The sequence below is a fragment of the Emys orbicularis genome, chromosome 10 (genome assembly GCF_028017835.1).
Source record: "Emys orbicularis isolate rEmyOrb1 chromosome 10, rEmyOrb1.hap1, whole genome shotgun sequence".
Classification (NCBI taxonomy): domain Eukaryota; kingdom Metazoa; phylum Chordata; order Testudines; family Emydidae; genus Emys; species Emys orbicularis.
The window spans coordinates 89,684,028-89,702,993 of record NC_088692.1 but is presented as its reverse complement, the minus strand read 5'-3'; the positions used below and the strand labels follow the sequence as shown (position 1 = coordinate 89,702,993).

Below are 18,966 nucleotides of genomic sequence, written 5' to 3'. Positions count from 1 at the left end.
CAGTCCTCGTCCTTCCCTCCCCGCCGACTGGAGCGGAGCCCTCGCGGCAGGCGACGCGTGGCGTGGTGGGAGGGGCCGCGTGGCAGCGCCCCGCTGTAGCCCTGGCTGCCCCCCTTCTCTCTCTCTCCCGCCCCCTGCCCCCCACCTGCCGGTCCCCCTACACCCGCGCTCTGGCACACAGATCACTTTTTTTTTGCTTGGGGCGGCCAAAAAGCCAGAGCCGGCCCTGGGTGACAGAGGCAGGCTGGCTTAGCAGGGCCTGCGGGAGGCTCTGCACCGCCCTTCCTGCCCCACCAGAAAGGCACCAGGTGCGCTCTCCCTAGATGGCGCGGGTGAAGTAGGGCAGTGAGGTGCTGGCCTCATCCCCAGCCCAGCTGCTCATGCCCCCTGCCTTGCTACTGCCCCCTAGTGCACAGGGACCGCCGGCAGCAGTGTCTGCCTGCACCCTGGGCGCCGGGCGGGTTGCTCCCTGCACCCACTGCCCTCTCCAGCACCTGGGCAGGATTTAATCCTTCATTTGTAAAGGTATTTGCTGTGAGCAGAGACCCAGTGCCCGAGGCCTGGAGCCTGATCCCATAGCAATGACCAGCACCAGCACCTCCTGGCTGGCCCAGCAGTACGGGGCCTCAGCGCCTTCTCCTCCTGGGGTGCCAGGGGAGCGGGTGACACCCAGGGTTGCCCCCCACCGGAGCCGGGTGAAGAAGGAGACTCCAGCAGTCGCTGAGTCAGGGAGACGAGCTACGCAGTCCTTCATCGCAGGGAGACTCTTCAGTCTCTGGCCAGGGCTGCCCCATAATTCTCCCCGTTTCTCTGCCAAGGGGTCTCGAGCCACGCCCAGCCCCAGAGGGAGGGTCACTGACCCAGGCCTGGATCTGCACCGGCAGCCCTGGGGACCTACAGACACACAGACCCAGGCCAGGCTGAAAAAACAAAGAGGAGTCCGGTGGCACCTTAAAGATGAACAGATTTATTTGGGTGTAAAACACCCACGTCTTCAGCTTCTTCTTCAGATGCCTATGCAAGCGTTTGAAGAAGTGGGATTTTACCCACGAAAGCTTATGCCCAAATAAATCTGTTCGTCTTTAAGGTGCCACCGGATTGTTTCTGTGGATACAGACTAACACGGCTACCCCCTGATACCCGATGCCAGGCCAGTGGCCTGATTATTTCCCAAACCGCCCCCCCCCCTCCCCATCTCCTCCAGTCCCTCCCCGCAGCTGCTCCAAGGCGGGCTCTCCCCGCCCCAGGGCTGAGTCCTGCCCGCTGGCCCGTCCCCCCGCCCAGCACGGACCGAGCGCACCCTGCGCCGCGCAGCCGGCTGGAAATCCGCGCAGACATGCTGGCGAGGCGGCGGGCTCTGCTGGGGCTGCTGGCGGCGGCGGCTGCTGCCCTGCTCCCCTGCGTCTGCAGCGCCCCGCCGGTCAGCGCGGAAGGTAGGGGGGGTCCCGGCCCGGCCCGGCCCGGGGGGCGGAGGGACGGAGCCGGGCGCGTTGCGGGGCTTTGCTCCGAGCGGCTCCGGCCGGGACCGGCTCCGGCGCTGGGCGCGCACCGAGCGAGCGCGGGGGAGAAGGGCCGGACGGGCCGGGTTCGGACCCCGCCATCGGGGGCTGCGGGCGATGGAGCCGGTGTAACGACCGGCCCCCTGGGCTGCCTGCGCCCGGCAGAGCCCTGCCCTTGGGCTGCCCGGGGCGCTGGTTTCCTGCCCTTTGTTCTGCTGGGTCTCGCCGGGCACCTGGCAGCCGGAGCCGCTTTCACTTCTGTCTCCAGGCGCTGGCACGGCCCCAAAGGGCGGGGGGGCCCCGGAAATGAGCTGGGTTCTGGCCAGGTTCGGTTCATTCCATGGGCCCAGAGAGTCAAAGCCTCCCAGGGGAGCCTGGCACCGGAGCGCTGAGCGGCTCGGCCAGGCTCTGGGCTTGGTAGCCAGGCTCTGGGCTTGGTAGCCAGGCTCTGGGCTTGGTAGCCAGGCTCTGGGCTTGGTAGCCAGGCTCTGGGCTTGGTAGCCAGGGACCTGCCTGCTCGTCCCCTGGCAAACCCGCCATTCAAACCTGCTCAGTCTGTGAGAGACCCAGGACAAGAGGGGAACAGTGACAGGGTTTGAAATGTCAAGTGTTAATTTTAACAACATCCCTTGTTCCCCTTCCCTGTAACTGCAGAGAGTTTGGGTGGGGAAAGGCCCTGGCTGGACACTGGGCTCGATGGTGTTAAAGAGGGGAAGTGTCTTTGTAGGAAAAAGAGCTGAAGTTAGTTGAGCTGGGGTGGAGTGTTAAAGTCTGGTCCCCCCACCCCCCCCCCTTCTTAAAGACAAAACAAGACAAGCCCCCCCCACACACGGAGAGAGAACAGAGCCGCACAGCTAGAAAATGCAGCTTCTGACTTTGGGGATGACTTTTCTTTGCTTTCTCACTGCTGGACAAACAAGAGGCCCAGCACACATCTCATCAGCCGCCCGGAGCCCTGGCAAACATGGACCAGCATCAGGCAACTTAAGGCCCTGCGTTCTGCTCCTTTCGCCTCCTGGGCTCAGAGCAGCATTACAAATGCTGCAGGCTTGGCCAGCTGGGCTAGACCCTTGTTAAACAGAAAGCAGAAGGAGAGAGAAGAAGAAGAAAAAGGGAGGAAGCAAAGGCCACCCAAGGGAGGGTGACAGCAGGAACCCAAGTCGCGCATTCCAGCTGCCACCCCTGACTTCAGCTATGTCACCTGGGCCATGGTAGGCAGACAGGAAACTGGGCTAGTGGGATCATTGGTCTGACCCGGTATGGCCATTCTTAGGTTCTTCTCCTGGGGTCCCAGGAGACAGTGGCAGCCTGATGGTGGAGCTTAGTCCTTCCCGTCCACTCATCCTCCATGGTTTGATCTCCCTGCAAAATCTCCGTTTCTAAGGACCCCTAGCGGGGGTGAAATAGCCCGTCCCCCTCATTACTGTGTTCACAAGTCGGCCTCATTTCCGACACACCAGTTTGGGTCCGTTCCTTCCCGATTCCATTCTTCTTTTGTTCACCAGTCACAATCTCAGCGAAGTCTCTGAATCATGTCGGTGACTTTCTGCTCGCTCTGTAACTTTTGCTGACTGTTATAAACAATTTCACATAAGAGGCTGAGTTGGACAACAGCTCTTGTTTACGGAAGGGTACAGGGCTGGAACCAGGGGTGCTGCAGCACCCCCGGCTTGAAGTGGTTTTCATTATATAGAGGGTTTACAGTTTGGTTCAATGGCTCTCCGCACCCCCACCATACACATTGTTCCAGCACCCCGGGTGGCTGAAAGGTAATATTAGGCTCTGTAAACACTGTAACTCCTGAATGCAAATTCACTTTAAACCCCAGCGTGTCTTTTTAAACACCAGGTTTTGTTTTAAAACAAAATCAAATCAAACGCAGGTGGACTTGGGGTGGGGAGAAGGCAACATCCTTGTTCTAACTTTCAGTTAAAGCGGAAATTGATAGCTAATGGATGCAAACCCTTACTTTAAGCTACATTAATATGTAACATTTTGCTTAGAAATAGGCAAAGGTCGGTGAGGCTGTTATCCTAAATGAGTACAGTAGTTGATTGAAAATTAAAGTTTAGTTTAATTTTTTTTCACTTTATAATGTTTATTATGGTAGTACGGAGGGGCCAGCCAAGAACAGGGCCACATTGTGCTGGAGGCTGTACAAACACAGAATAAGAGACAGGAGTTTCAAGTATTTCAATGCTTGTTTCTTTATTTCTCTTTCCAGAGGAATTTCACTTTAAGTCATGGATGCTGCAGGTAAAACTTCTTCTTTTCAAAGGGTTCAGAAGCCAAATGAACTGTCACGGGTTTCCTCCCCATAGCAGATGTTCAGAATGGTCAGTCAGTGAAATAAACCTAAGCTGACTTCTGCAAATGGAGAGAACAGACTGGTTTCATTATTGTTGTTCACCCATTTTGCACTGCAAGGGACTTCCTGGTAGGGGATTTTCCATGCTGGCAAGTGACCAGCTGCCAGGGACTCGGCCAAGGCTAAGTCTGGAGAAATAAATGCTCATAATAATACTCATGCATAACTCAAATTACAAGGTGCCTCCTGCCAAGACATTTCAGATGCTGCACAGTTACATTAAACAGCGTAAAATAGCTCACATCAAACTCTCTGCATGCACCCAAACTCTCTTTCTCCTCCACTGAGCGTGAGGACATCTCTTCTCGCTCTGGTCCTCATGGTTTTGTATGGTGGACTCCACTCCCATTCTCCACCCCCAGCCCATCTGGGATCCGGGAGCAGCGTGTGATGGGAAATGCCCTGGCCATGTAGCTACATGTGTTTTTTAGAGGAAAATCTCTGCTCAGTTGTGATATGCACTATGTGTATTTTCACTTCTGTATTCTGCACCTGCCATTGACTTCTTTTGTGTCTTTCATCTTTAGAACAACAGGAAGTACAGTCTGGAGGAGTATTACCAAAGACTGCAGATCTTTGTTGCCAATAAGAGACGAATCGACAGACACAATGCTGGGAATCACACGTTTGAAAGTATGAGTTTATGCTTTTTAATTTCATTTCCTAATTCTCTCTTTTTATCTGGAGTGATGTTTTTGGCTTAGCGCTTTGATTAATAAAACTTCTTCTTCTCCTTTTTAGTGGGTCTAAACCAATTTTCAGACATGACATTCACAGAAGTTAGAAAAAAATATCTCTGGAGTGAACCTCAGGTAAATGTATTTCTTTAGTTTTGGCAGAGTTTTTGCTGACTTACAGGTACATGGCTCCTGTGGCTGTGTTACCCAGGTTAGGGTCCCCTGGACACTTCCATACACCTCGGCTTTAGTTTGTTCTGCCTCTAGTTACAGCTTGTAATGCCGACAGAATTGTATTTTCCTTGGGAAATCAGTGGGACTGATCCTGTGGTGTGCTGAGCACCAGGATCTCAATTAACTTTGAGGGTTGGATCGAGCCCCTGACGAGCCCCCACAACTTCCATTGGCTCCACTGGGTACTATGGGGGCTCAGCACTTCCCAGGATTAGGCCCAACATAAAGATTTTTCAAATCCCCGCTGCAAACAATGCTGGCATGGTGAATCTAGCCACCAGGGCTGGTGCATGGAGCCCCAGGGTACGGGCTCGTGACGTGAGAGTTGGGACACCGCCGTCCCAGGAAGGCTGCCGGCGTGCTGATGTTCCATAAGACACAGCTATCCGCTCAGCCCAACGCTCTCCTCTTGGTTGTAGAACTGCTCGGCCACAAAAGGGAATTTCCTGGCCAGCTCTGGGCCGTGTCCCTCCGCTATCGACTGGAGGAAAAAAGGAAACTATGTGACCCCGGTGAAGAACCAGGTAGGCAAAGTCTGTCAGCTCCACCACGCTCCGAACGGTCCTCCAGCCCGTCGCTGCCTTTGCACGTTCTAGCCCAGTGGGAGAGAGGGAGGAGCTGGGGATAAAGCCACAAGGGCAAGTCTCTGACATCCCCCAGCACAGCAGGTATCCTGGGGTCTGTACCGTCCCCAAGGGGGCATCAGGGAGGGCTTACGGGAGCCCCTCCATAGGCCTAGGAGGAGCATGGGCAGGCAGACAGGTTGGGCTGGGGAACAGCTGCTCTTTATGATCCTATAGGAAAAATCCCACAAGAGCGAGTGAGGCGCCTGCCAGCCCCCCAGAGCCCCACGGCGTGCTAGCTGCTCCCCACTGGAGGGACAGGGGAAGGTGCGGCCTAGGATCAGCTGGAAAGGGAACGCGAGGTGCTCCTAGGGAGAATGGCTTCCAGCGCAGAGCGGAGGCCTGTGGGGTAGTGCCCATTCCCACAGGTCTGCACAGAACTCAGGGTGACCCTGAAGCCCCAGCCCCTCTCTCTGATGGGACGGGGTGTCTGGAGCTCACGAAGCTCCCCCGGGAAGGGATGATGCAGCCCGCAGCGTTAGGAACCTGTTAACCTCCGGCTCCTGGTTCCTGATGCAGGGCGGATGTGGCAGCTGCTGGACCTTTTCCACCACTGGATGTTTAGAGTCTGCAATTGCCATAGCAACAGGAAAGCTACTGTCACTGGTAAGAGATTCTCCTTTTCAGTGCACCGCTGCCAGAGAGCCTGCCTAGCGCCTGGGGCACGTGCCCAGACTGTGCAGAGCCCTCCGGCAGCCCCAGCCCTCGAGTGTGCTGTCGATTCCAGTCCCCCAGCTGCTTCTCCTGAACATCCAGGTCACACTCTCGCGCACACAACGGCAGCAAAATACGGACGGTGCGATGCAGACCGCTCGGCAACACCATGTGAGCGCAGATCAGGGAGTCTGTCCCTCTCTAGAGTGTGTATTGCTGTCCTCATTGAGCATCTGAGCACCTCATTGTCCAAGCTGGGGCAGTACCATTCATCTGGGAAAGGGAAATGGGAACTGACCTGCAATCCCTGCCAGGGCCGCCCAGAGGATTCAGGGGGCCTGGGGCAAAGCAATTTTGGGGGCCCCTTCCATAAAAAAAAGTTGCAATACTATAGAATACTATATTCTCGTGGGGGCCCCTGCGGGGCCTGGGGCAAATTGCCCCAATTGCCCCCCCCTCTGGGCGGCCCTGATCCCTGGCTTCTGTGAGCAGATCTCATTAGTTAATGGGACGTCTATGAGTCATTTTCCCGCAGTGCACGATGAGCCTGCGGAACTCAGTGCCACAATAAAACAGTGGATAAAGGAGAACCAGATGATATAATTTATCTATAGACTTTTGAAAGGCTTTGAATTATTGGGGCCAAGAGTGGAGCCGGATTCCAAAAGGGATTAGACATTTGTATGGATAACAGACTATCCAGAGCGGTTGCAGCAAGTCTTGAAAATAAACAAGAGCCTGGGAAGGGATCTAAACCATCCTGCTCTGGGCACGAGCCAACCTCTAGCTATAGGGGCTGGGAGAAACATTCCCTGCAGGCCAGTTAGCCCGTAGCTGCCTGCTGCGGGGTTCCTTGCACCTTCCTGCGAAGTACTGGTGCTGGTCCCCATCAGTGACACGAGAGCGGACAGCACGGTCCCTGGCTCTGATCCAGTCTAGCAATCCCTGATCGCACAAGATGAACCCTCATTGGTGTGCAGTAAGGAAAAGGCTTCAGCGTGATACTGTCTGCCATGTATTTTGTATTTAAAATGACAGTGAGAGGAAGAGAGTGCTCTTCTGAATATACATTGATTCAAAGCATTTCTCTAGGCAGAGCAACAATTGGTTGACTGTGCTCAGGACTTCAATAACCATGGATGCAGTGGGTAAGTAGCGTCAGTTGGGACCTACTAGAGATAAGGGAACCGGGCACTCGTCGTCTGGGGATCTAGAATTCCCACCTTTCTGGAATATGTGATGTGTGGAGTTTGTTGGGCTTCCCAACCCTCAAGGTTTCTCCCTCCCACCGGCTGTTTGGCCACATCTCTAATATGACAGTTCCTGGTGGCTGAACGCTGCAGGGGAAAGTGAGCGAGGTTTTGGCAGTTTCTCTGTGGCTGGATGACATTTGTCAGCGAGGCTCTACATTGAGCGTGAACCAGAAGGCCCCCACAGACACCTCGGCTTCGCCTTCGGGAAACTCCGCTGGCTTTCTTAAAGTGAAAGCTGCAGAAAATAAGCCCTTTTCAAATCCACTGCCTCCCCAGAGGTAAACGTGCCCTGAAGCGCACGAGCACCTTCGTCGTACGAGACCATGTTCTGGCACCATCTCCGGGACATTCTCAACTCCTCCCCACCTGGCTGCTTCCGGCCAGTCCTTGTCCTCCTGTGAACAAGCTGTCAGCGAATTGCTGCAGGGGGCTGAGCCCCGCCCCCTTGTGTCCCGTCATGGGAGTGGGGAAGGGACAGGAGCAGCTCCTCGCTCCGGGCTGCGGATCTCCTTGCCATCCTCTTCTTGTGCAGCGCTGGGATCACAGCCAAGAGCATCCTGGCCACAGGCACCCAGACTGAGGGCCAAATTCACCCTGCCCCAGAGCTGATCTGGTGCCACGCAGGGACCGGGCTTGGGTGGCAAAGATGGCTTGGTGCCTCCTGTGTGTTGGAGCTGCTGGGGCCTGTTCTTCCCCCAGCACAGGTTAGACTGAGGGGGGGCTGCTTTAACTTGCTTCTCTATGGGCAGTTTGGTAGCCAGGGTCTAGGAACGGCCCAGCCACGTTTCCTTCCCCCACAAATATCCCTGATGTGCCTCCTGCACCAGGGTCCCCAAGGGGGGTGGTGTAATTCTGGAGTGGCTGATTCTGCAGCTGGTGGGGGCTCTTCTAATCCAGGGGAATTCCTTGCTCCTTTACCCCACCCAAGCTGCCCGCCAGGGACATTAGGGCTGTGATGGGTCAGGCCCTGAGAGGCCTGGGAGAGAGTGGTAGCTAGGATGTGAAGGGTGGGTGACATTTCCAGGTCTGGTGCTGTTAGCGGTGCAGGATGTCTCATCCCGCTGCCCATGCTTAGATCACAGTCCAGACACTTCATGGCTAATCCTTTGAGAGAAAGCATATGGACTGATTTTTGCAGACGATACAATGTTGTTGCCCTAATAAACTCACCGTTTTGCTGTGGTGTTTTTCAGGGGCCTGCCAAGCCAAGCTTTTGAGTACATCCTGTATAACAAAGGGCTCCAAGGAGAGGATACGTATCCTTACAAGGCTCAGGTATTCTTACCTTTGCAGCAGAAGCGTATTCAAACCCTGGATGTGCTGGTGATGAACCTGGGTTTAACGTTGATTCCTTTGTGTTTGTACAGAACGGCACCTGCAAGTTCCAGCCCGAAAAGGCTATCGCTTTCGTCAAAGATGTTGTCAATATCACCCTGGTAAGTTCCTCAGGCTTTGATTTAACAATCACTAATGCACTGAGAGGCCTTGGGAATGGGGTGGCCGGTGCTGCACGCGCATTCAGGCTTCTCAAACAAGGCTGGTCTGTTTCTGTGCATCACCAGCGAAGCTAATTTCCTGGATGTACCTGGGTTCAAACGACTATTTTGGCACCTAAGTTACTATATGAAGGCTTTGATGTCAACCGCCTTCTACTGAGAGGCCAGGGCACTTCTCTTGGTGCCATTGTTTCAGAAAGTTCATCGTGACAATTCTGAGTCACCGCAAGGCTGGCTTCATTCGTGCTGATCTTTGCCATAGAAGTGAGTCTGTGCGCACTAACAAGGCTGTAGAACCTGGTTGTTAGTATTTCATAACAAGCCAACCTCGCTGCATGATTCCGCCTGCTGGACTGAAAATTGCTTGTTTCCCTTGTTTTTAAAAGCACTCTGTGCATGGTAGAAGCTCACGGGTACTGGCTCAGAAAGTATTTACAGCCGAACCGGCTAATCCAGAAGGGACAAGGGTTGCACCTACTACTTCATTCTGCTCCAGTTTGTTTCTCTCCTCTCTGCTCCCCACTTTCGTTCCCCATTATAGAACTCCCCTGTCGTGCCTGCAGCAAACTCCTGCTGCCTCTAGAGGGCAGTCATAAAGCACACTACTGTACAACCTCTGCAGCCGTGGAGTGTCCCGTGGCCAGCTCTTGCTGCTGGCAAATGAGCTTGCCTAAAACAGACGGATCTGCTAGCAGCTCTTCGACAGAGTCGGTCTCCTATCTCCGGGAAGCAAGGCTGGCCCCGTGGATGTTAGCAAGGCATGGCCTTGCCCTACCTTGGGGGCCCAGCTGTGCTGCTCCCCGTGTGAACAGGGCCGACGTGTCCGCCATCCGTGTGTGTTTCCTCATTTGCACAGAAGAGGAAGGGAGGTTTATCCACAACCCCAGCTTGGCCATGTCTGTCTTTCTGGGGTGTCTGTCCTGTAGTGAGGCTGACCAAGAAGTAAATAATGCTTGCAATTGTCTCCTTCCAGTACGATGAGCCGGGCATGGTGGAAGCGGTGGGGAAGCATAATCCCGTTAGCTTCGCTTTTGAGGTGACTGGTGACTTCATGAGCTACAGTAAAGGCATTTACTCCAAGTGAGTATTTCTGAATGCAGAAGGTGCAGGTAAACCATAGCAGCTGAGTTGCTTTAAGCATGTTCATTCCCCAGCAGGTTTCCCTTTGTGTTCCCGAGGACAGTCATTCTACTGTCGACTAGCATTTTGTAAAGACAAAGACAAACAGAGTGGGAAGCTGGAAGTTAATCTCTGAGTTCAGTAGCGTAGAGTAACAAATCAGGGCCTGCAATGTACTTGCAATTTACAATTAGGAGTAGAGCCAGTCAAAAACCGCTGAAGATTGTTCACAAAACACTTTGAATTTTTGAAATGTAATTGAAATGCGCCTGACCAGCTCCAAGTCTGAGCCAGTCCCTGAATGAGCTGCTGCATGCTTGAGACAATCCAGGGGAAATCCAGTCTCTGGGAGAGGCCTATGGGAGCTCAGCAGGTAATGTGTGACCCGGGAGATGTTTGCCTGCAAACTCCCCTAACAAAGCTGGGGGAAATTCATTCTACTGCTTAAAGCCCGTGTGTTTGAGCTCTGTGCAGGGGAGTGTGGGGAAATCAGCCTTTGTAATGCCAGGCGAGGGTGTGGGGCAGACATGCAGCCTCACTGTGGTGGCTCTTCCATCCTAGGGGCTGTAATAGCAGCTGCTGTGCCTCCATCCCGCACCCCGCTGTTGAACTGCGCCTGGCCAGCCCGCACAGCTGCCTTCTGTGCTGGCCTAAGTGTGGCCAGCACAGAGACCATTTCTAAGCAGGTGAGGGGCCAGCAGGTACCCTGGTGTGCCTGCTCAACCGTGCAGGGTTTAATTGGTGCCATGGTCCATCTCTGCACCGGGGTGAATTTCCCCCAAGGAGTATCTAGGAGGCGAAATGAGTCTCATCCTACCATATGAGGGATAATATATATTGTTGTCCTTTGGCCTGAGCGGCTCACCAATATTCTGGGCCTCGCAGGGTTGTTTCTGTTCGGATGAGAAGTCAGTGACAGGAGTTGCATATAGACTTGGTGTAATCTTGTTTATTTACAAAGAGTGCACCCAAAGTCCTGTCTCCCTGAACACAGCAGAAACAAGCAGCAGCAGGCAGTTTCCTTGCTCAGAAATCCCCAAGTCTGACACTCCAGCAAGCTCTGTGCCCAAGAAGCCCTGTCCCTCTGCTTCCTCTCCAGGTCACGCTCAGAACTCCTTCCCCTGTCTTTCTGCCTCCAGCATACACAGCCTGGAACTGATATCCCAGCCCCTGTGCCTCCAAGCAGGGAAACCCCTGTTAATCTACCTGGGCTAGCTCTGCTCAGGCCTGGCCATGTGGCCTTGGGCAGGAGCCTCCATTGTCTGCAGCAGCTTCACTGCACAAAGGGGCTTAATTGCTCCTTCCATTGAGCCTGAAAGAGGGTGCTTGGCCCCATTGGCTGCTGCAAGGTCTGTGATTTGTCTCTGGATCAGCTATCTCCCCGATAGCAGCCGTCAGCACCTTGCATCATGACAGTGTTTAATTGGATCCATTCATCTATCCAGGTACTTTCATAGCCGCCCATCACCATAGTGTCTGAGCCCCCATCAGTTTCTCCGGCTTTATTGTTCTTAAAGGCACATTTCCAGCCTGTGAGTGCGGTGTGCGTAGAACTCCCTCTCACAGGTGCTGACTTCTAGTTTGCCCCGGGGGTGCTCCACCCCGAGGGCCTGCCCGCACTCTGCCCCTTCCCCTGGGGTCCGGCTTCACCACACCTCTTCCCACCCCAGCTCCACCCCCTCCCCGAGGCCCTCTCCGCTCTCCCCCAAGCCTCTCTCCGAGCCGCCGAACAGCTGTGGCTGGTGGGTGCTCCAGCCCTGGAGCACCCACGGAGTCGGTGGCTACGCTCCCTCTACTTCCATCAGTTTTCCCTGGGGGCAACTTTGGATTTCTGGAGCACCCACTTCATCAGTTTGAAGAACAGGAGTACTTGTGGCACCTTAGAGACTAACAAATTTATTAGAGCATAAGCTTTCGTGGGCTACAACCCACTTCTTCGGATGCATATAGAGTGAAACATATATTGAGGAGATATATATACACACACATACAGAGAGCATGAACAGGTGGGAGTTGTCTTACCAACTCTGAGAGGCCAATTAAGTAAGAGAAAAAAAACTTTTGAAGTGATAATCAAGATGGCTCAGTACAGACAGTTTGATAAGAAGCAAGTGTGAAAATACTTACAAGGGGAGATAGATTCAATGTTTGTAATGGCTCAGCCATTCCCAGTCTTTATTTAATCCTGTGTTGATTGTGTCTAGTTTGCATATCAATTCCAGCTCAGCAGTCTCTCGTTGGAGTCTGTTTTTGAAGTTTTTCTGTTTTAAGATAGCCACCCGCAGGTCTGTCATAGAATGGCCAGACAGGTTAAAGTGTTCTCCCACTGGCTTTTGAGTATTATGATTCCTGATGTCAGATTTGTGTCCATTAATTCTTTTGCGTAAAGACTGTCCGGTTTGGCCAATGTACATGGCAGAGGGGCATTGCTGGCACATGATGGCATATATCACATTGGTAGATGTGCAGGTGAACGAGCCCCTGATGGTATGGCTGATGTGATTAGGCCCTATGATGATGTCACTTGAATAGATATGTGGACAGAGTTGGCATCGGGCTTTGTTACAAGGATAGGTTCCTGGGTCAGTGTTTTTGTTCAGTGATGTGTTGTTGCTGGTGAGTATTTGCTTTAGGTTGGGGGGTTGTCTGTAAGCGAGGACAGGTCTGTCTCCCAAGATCTGTGAGAGTAAAGGATCATCTTTCAGGATAGGTTGTAGATCTCTGATGATGCGCTGGAGAGGTTTTAGTTGGGGGCTGAAGGTGACAGCTAGTGGTGTTCTGTTATTTTCTTTGTTGGCCCTGTCTTGTAGGAGGTGACTTCTGGGTACTCGTCTGGCTCTGTCAATCTGTTTTTTCACTTCAGCAGGTGGGTATTGTAGTTTTAAGAATGCTTGATAGAGATCTTGTAGGTGCTTGTCTCTATCTGAGGGATTGGAGCAAATGCGGTTATATCTTAGAGCTTGGCTGTAGACAATGGATCGTGTGGTGTGTCCTGGATGGAAGCTGGAGGCACGTAGGTAAGTGTAGCGGTCAGTAGGTTTCCGGTATAGGGTGGTATTTATGTGACCATCGCTTATTAGCACAGTAGTGTCCAGGAAATGGACCGCTTGTGTGGATTGATCTAGGCTGAGGTTGATGGTGGGATGGAAATTATTGAAATCATGGTGGAATTCCTCAAGGGCTTCTTTTCCATGGGTCCAGATGATGAAGATGTCATCAATGTAGCGCAAGTAGAGTAGGGGCGTTAGGGGACGAGAGCTAAGGAAGCGTTTTTATGGCTGACTTAGAACAACGCCAGAGTGGGCTGTGGTGCTGAAGCTCAATAGGAAGCTCTGCGGGCCAGATTTACAAATGTGTTTGGGCCCCAAAGATGCAGATAGACACTTAGTGCAATTTACAAAAGCACCTAAGCAGGTTAGGTGCCCAATGCCCATTGACTTCCAATGGGAATTAGGCGCCTACCTCACATAAGGTGCTTTTGAAAATCCCATTAGTCGCCTACCTGCATCCTGAGGCACCTGAACTCCTTTGTAAATCTGGACCTACAAGAAAAGAGGCAAAGGGAGAAGTGTGGGTTTGAGGATGGGAACTGATCGGGAGAGCAGTGTGTCCACTCCACGGCCAAGGCGAGTAGCTGCCTACGAGGCTGCTGATTAGATTTCGGAGAGGCAGGGAAGCCAGCTGTGGCAGGACAGATTAATTCCTATTCCTGTGGTTTTGGGGGCAGCGCAGCTGAGAGCTTGAAGGCACTCGTTTAAGAATGTAGGCGATGGAGGCTGGCAGCATGGGCTGGTCAGAGGGGAGCATCAACTGCTTGATAGTGAATGACAGATGATGGGTCAGGTGGGGATGGGCCGGGAGGGGCCTCGAAAGTGAAGACAGGCAGCTCGTGTTTGATACCGTAGAGAAGGGAGGGGTCTGTGGAGGGATGCAAAGACGGGGTGACATGGGCCAAGTGAGGAGCTGGAAGGAAGATCTTTGCAGCAGCGTTCTGAATGGGTGTGAGCAGGGCCAGGTCGCATTTGTCAAGGCCGGAGAAGAAGACGCTGCAGTAATGGAAGTGAGAGGATGAGAATCTGGACACGAGTTTTTTGCTGTGTGGCTGAATAGGAAAGGCCGCATCTTAGAGACGTTACGCAGAAAGAATCTGCAAGACTTGGACACAGCCTGGATGTGAGGCCCTAGAGAGAGGGCTGAGTCGAAGCTGGTGCCCAGGTAATGAGCCTGCGTAGCAGGTAGTATTGTGGTGTTCTCCACAGGGGTCGAGAAAGGAGCGTGGGGGGTGGGTGGAGATTGAGAGCTCTGTTTGAGCCATGTGGAACTTGAGCTGATGGCTCGACAGCCATGAGAAGGTGTCGGAGAGACAGGCCGAGATTTTAGCTTGGACAGGAGGAGACAGGTCTGGTGTAGAAAGATAAATCGGTCAGTCAGCACAGCGATGGTAACGGAATCTGTGTTTGTGGCTGAGATGCACAGAGATAAGGTGTAGAGGGGAAGTGAAGTCAGGGGATCGTGTTCCCCTCATGAGTAAGCAGAGACATGATAAACAGATATAAAATAACAAATGCCGAGAGAAGGTCGATCGGGGCTTCTGGTCTCATAACACAAGCCCAAGGGGACATGCAATTAAATTGAAAAGTGGGAAATTCAAAACCAATGCAAGGAAATACTTCTTCACCCAACACATCATTAGACCATGGAACTCACTGCCACAGGAAGGCGTTGAGGTGAAGAATTTAGGAAGATTCAAGAAGGGGTTGGACGTTTATATGACTAACTTAGAATATCCAGAATAATGGTTAATCCTAACACATGTTTTGGCAGGGATATTAAACCTCATGCCTCCAGGTTTAAGCCACCCTCTGACTAGTAGAGACCAGGGTGAGACCTAATGTGGGGGGCAGATTGCCCCACATCTGCGACGGTGGGGTTCTTATACTTTCGCCCAGAGCGTCTGGTTCTAGCCACTGCCAGGGACAGGATACGGGATGTGATGGACCGTGGATCTGATCCAACCTAGCAGTTCCTGCCTGTTTGAGAAGTGCATGTATTTGGATTATAATGGCTCTGTGATCTATACTCACCCTCTTCCCGCCCCCTGGGCCCGTGATTTATGAGTCCACACCGACCATTCGCCAGTGCCTGCATTTCAAAAACTTCTTTAGACGCAGTTCCCCAAATAATCTGGGACCCCGCCCCTGCTGGAACGCTCCCCCCGGGGTTGGAGCTCTCCTGCAGTCACGGGTTCCATAAAACTGAAAGATGAACTACAGCGCTCCAGTGGAAATGGCCCTCAGCCTAGAAAGATGGGACGAATGGCCCTGCTGCCTCAGCTGTGGGAAGCGTTCAGTACAGAAATCAATACGCTGATTTTAACTGTTCAAAAAATCCTGCTTGGTGAAATCCTCTGGCACTTCATGCTGAACATCCCTGAATGCCCCGTCCCGCCCAGGCTACCCAAGCGTCAGCTTCAACTGAATGGAAACGAAGATGCGAGTGAAGTTGCTGCGTGTCTTTAGTCTGTTTTCCTTTAAGAAACTGGTTGTGTTAAAGGGCCAAGGTGTCCCGCGTGTGGGGCGTGGGAGCTCGTGCGGTATTCTCATCGCAGTGGATTAGAGTTGTCCATTCTCTTTAAAGTAACAGATATCCAGTGTCAGCCAAGATCCTGCAGATGCACTGGTAGGTAGTGTCACTGACAGCTCCAGTCCCATTGAATAACTGTACTTCGTGCAGAAGTGTTTGCAGGATCAGGCCCTGGAACTTGAAGGCTGAGCAAATTGTTACAGCTGCAGCTAAGACCTTTCACTTTGCACCACCAAAATTCATGTGCTAATTTCTTCCATTGTAGTTCAGTCTTGTGAGTAATCCTGTTGATGTGAATTGCCTCTTTCCACTGAATAATGCTTATCACTTTTATAGCCTTTTATATCAGCAGAGTACAGTGACTAATTAATGATTAATGACAAACTAGGTTTTCATATAATAAATGTGCTTTATTTTTGCCTTTTGCTTGCAGCCCAACGTGTGATAAGACTCCAGACAAAGTGAACCATGCAGTTCTGGCTGTGGGTTATGGAGAAGAAAATGGAACTCCCTATTGGATCGTTAAAAACTCTTGGGGCCCACTCTGGGGCATGGATGGGTAAGGAGCTTCTGGCTGACGTCCACCACAGCTGGGCACGCTATGGCCTAACTGAATCTAATCAAGAACCTCGCATGCCGGTGTGCCTATAGATCCCCAATAGGTTCTAAGCGACCGTTTATCAACTAGTGAGCAGCCATGCTTTCTGCAAAGAAGCTAGTGCAATGGCTGAGGGTGTTAGCAGCTTGAAACTGCTACGTGGGACGGGTAAGATCAGCATCCAGATATTACGAAGAAAGCCCTTTTGTAGCCACAGTACAGTCGGGCAGGGCGCTTCTGTGGGAGGCTCAGGATGGGAGTTTATACTGTGTAGAAAAGGGTTTCTCAACATTTGTCATAACAGCCCTCCCTCATACAGGGGAAAACTTATCCTGGGACACTTCCTGTTCCTGGTGTTGCTGCTTCACACTGGCGTGCTGGCACAAAGTAGCCACAAGCCTGGCTTACCGGCAGGGAAGCTGGAACTAGGGGTACAGCAGCACCCCCTGGCCTGAAGTAACAATAACAACCAAATACATGGTTTCCTGCTTGTCTGGCTACATGAGGAATTCTCCCTGTGGTGGTGTAGCCAGCTCTCTAGGTCTCCCCGGCATCCCATGACAAGAAGGCCAAGGGCAGGTGAGAACAGGGCTTGGCTGGTAGGGCCTTGCCATCCAGCAATCCAGCCACTCACATTGCTAGCGGATACAACTTAGAGCAGCCCCATGGGTGAAAGTCAAATTTTGCAGGATTGGGCACTAACTTGGCTAGTTTATGAAAGTGACTCTGCCAATGAATTCCATTGCCTGGTGCAATCCCATCATTTGCAAAAACAAAAGGCTCTGACGTACATCAACTCCTTGCACTGATAGGAGAAGGGAATTTACTTACGTTGTGCAGAATGACGCCGATCAGAACCGGGGGTGACATGGTAACCTCATGCCAGGTCAGTTGTGTCTCATGCTGCGGGAGGGGAGTAATGGGGAATGCTCACTAATCTGTGTTTGTTTCTCCTTTTAGCTACTTCTTAATTGAACGTGGCAAGAATATGTGCGGTCTCGCTGCATGTGCATCTTATCCAATTCCTCAGGTCTAAGGCGGGGTCAATGGCTGGGAAGAGCGGCCAAGGAAAGGAACCAGTCTATTGTGTAAGAGTCTCCTAAACCAAAAGTTCAGTATGTCGGAAAAACGAGAGCTGGCAAAGTCCCACTAAGGTCCTGATCCTGCAATGAGCTCCCGCAGGCAGACTCCTGCATTTGTGCAGTGCTCGTTGCAGGAGACAGACCTAAGTCACCTCCTCCAAGTACATGTATGTTTCTCTATAGCAGCGGTTCTCGAACTGGGGTCCTTCCAGGGGGTCCGCGAGTCAAGTCTGGGGCCGCTGGTCCTGCTGATCAACTCCTCCCTTTCCCTCCCAGTGCCTCCTGCACGCTGCGGAACCGGCGCACTCGGGGAGGGGGCGGAAAGAGGTGGGGCGGGTGTGGGGCCTTGGGGGAAGGGGTGGATTGGGGGTTGAGGCTGAGTGGGGGTTGAGCACCTCTGGGGAAAATTAGAAGCCAGCTCGGGGGTCCGTGAAAAATTTTAAATCAAAATGAGGGTCCTCATGTTGCTAAAGTTTGAGAACTGCTGCTCTGTAGTAAATTCTCCAGCGTTGTGGCATGTTCGAAGGACAGGGCTGAGAGCCAGAAACTCGTGTCTTCTAATTCCAGCTCAGATTGATTTACCATGTGCTCTAGGGAAAGTCTCTGAGCCTCGCTGCCTCAGTTTCCCCTTTTGTAAAATGTACTTAACCTACCTCTCGGGGTGTGGTGAGGGTTGATTAGACTAGGTTGTAAATCACCTGGATGCTGAAAGCACTGTGCAGTTGTTGTATTATTATTAAGTAGCATTTGTCAGCCCAGTTTTAAATTACTCCAGCAACGAGGCTTCCCCTTCCCTGGGGAGACTGTCCTGCATGTCAACAGATCTCCCTTCTAGGAAATCTGTATTCTTTTGACAAAGATCTATTTTTTAATAAGTGCTAATAAGTGTGTAAGAAAGCTATGTCTATTTTCATTACATCTAAGATTTGATTATTTTTACTAAAATAAAGAGAATATTTTAATGAATATTAAAAAGAATCAATAATTTTCTATTCAGTTAAGGAAAAAGTAGAAACCTTAATGTCAGGTATTTCAATAGATTCTGTTTTAAGAAGATTCGTCATGTATGCAGAAGGCATTTCAGCTGTGTGTCATTTCATGTTGCAGTAACACCACCAAGACATTACTGTGTGTTATGGAAACGAATAAAAAAAAGTGTCACTTTTGTGGTATCTTTTGTGTTGCCTTCTCAATGTTTCTTCCATTAATTTAGTGTTTGTGAAAGATGCTCTATTAGCATTTGAAGTTCTTTCCTTTGGAGTTTTGCCATTGAGTTCAAGAGGAGCAGGACTGAATCCTTCATCTTTAGACAAATACATCACCAGCTTTTTGTAGTGCTTTAACTATATCAGTTTCTAAATTGATATAATTAAAATTGGTACAAACCCCTCCAGTGTGGATGCAGTTAAACTGGTTTAAAGGTGCTTATATCAGAAAAGCTTATTTCTGTAAATAACCTGAGGAACTAATATTGTTAAAGTGATACAAAAGCTTTCTGTAGACAAGCCCCAAATCGAGGTCACCACCCCAAAGTGTTTACAAAGTAGGACCCAGTCCTGCAAGATACCCCATGCAGTGAACCCATGTGGAACCCTACTTATGTCACTGTTACTACTCATGTGCATAAAGTTGAGAACAGGTGTAAGACTTTGCAAGATCAGGGTCATCATTTGAATCAATGGACTGACATCTGCTTACAGTAGCTCTGGATTTAGCCTACAGAATTCAGGTTCACTCTGATATACACACGAGCCAGTGGTATGTTCCAAAAGCAACTAGT

The 18,966-nt window shown here is 51.6% G+C and overlaps 1 protein-coding gene across 1 annotated transcript; it reads left to right on the top strand.

The window, feature by feature from the left end:
- The first annotated feature begins 1,336 nt into the window (after window positions 1–1,336).
- On the top strand, window positions 1,337–17,140 carry CTSH (cathepsin H). Its single transcript, XM_065412407.1, has 12 exons — window positions 1,337–1,433; window positions 3,724–3,755; window positions 4,395–4,500; window positions 4,609–4,679; window positions 5,198–5,302; window positions 5,921–6,007; window positions 7,148–7,203; window positions 8,502–8,583; window positions 8,676–8,744; window positions 9,778–9,884; window positions 15,940–16,065; window positions 17,065–17,140. Exons 1-12 carry the CDS (start codon window positions 1,337–1,339, stop codon window positions 17,138–17,140), a joined length of 1,014 nt encoding a protein of 337 aa, XP_065268479.1.
- Window positions 17,141–18,966: the final 1,826 nt, after the last annotated feature.

Bases quoted from the DNA above. Each gene is read 5' to 3' on its own strand.
- CTSH (XM_065412407.1), top strand. From the start codon at position 1,337: ATGCTGGCGAGGCGGCGGGCTCTGCTGGGGCTGCTGGCGGCGGCGGCT. The intron at 3,756-4,394 runs GTAAAACTTCTT...TTTCATCTTTAG, and splicing joins TTAAGTCATGGATGCTGCAG to AACAACAGGAAGTACAGTCT. The intron at 16,066-17,064 runs GTAAGGAGCTTC...TTCTCCTTTTAG, and splicing joins CCACTCTGGGGCATGGATGG to CTACTTCTTAATTGAACGTG.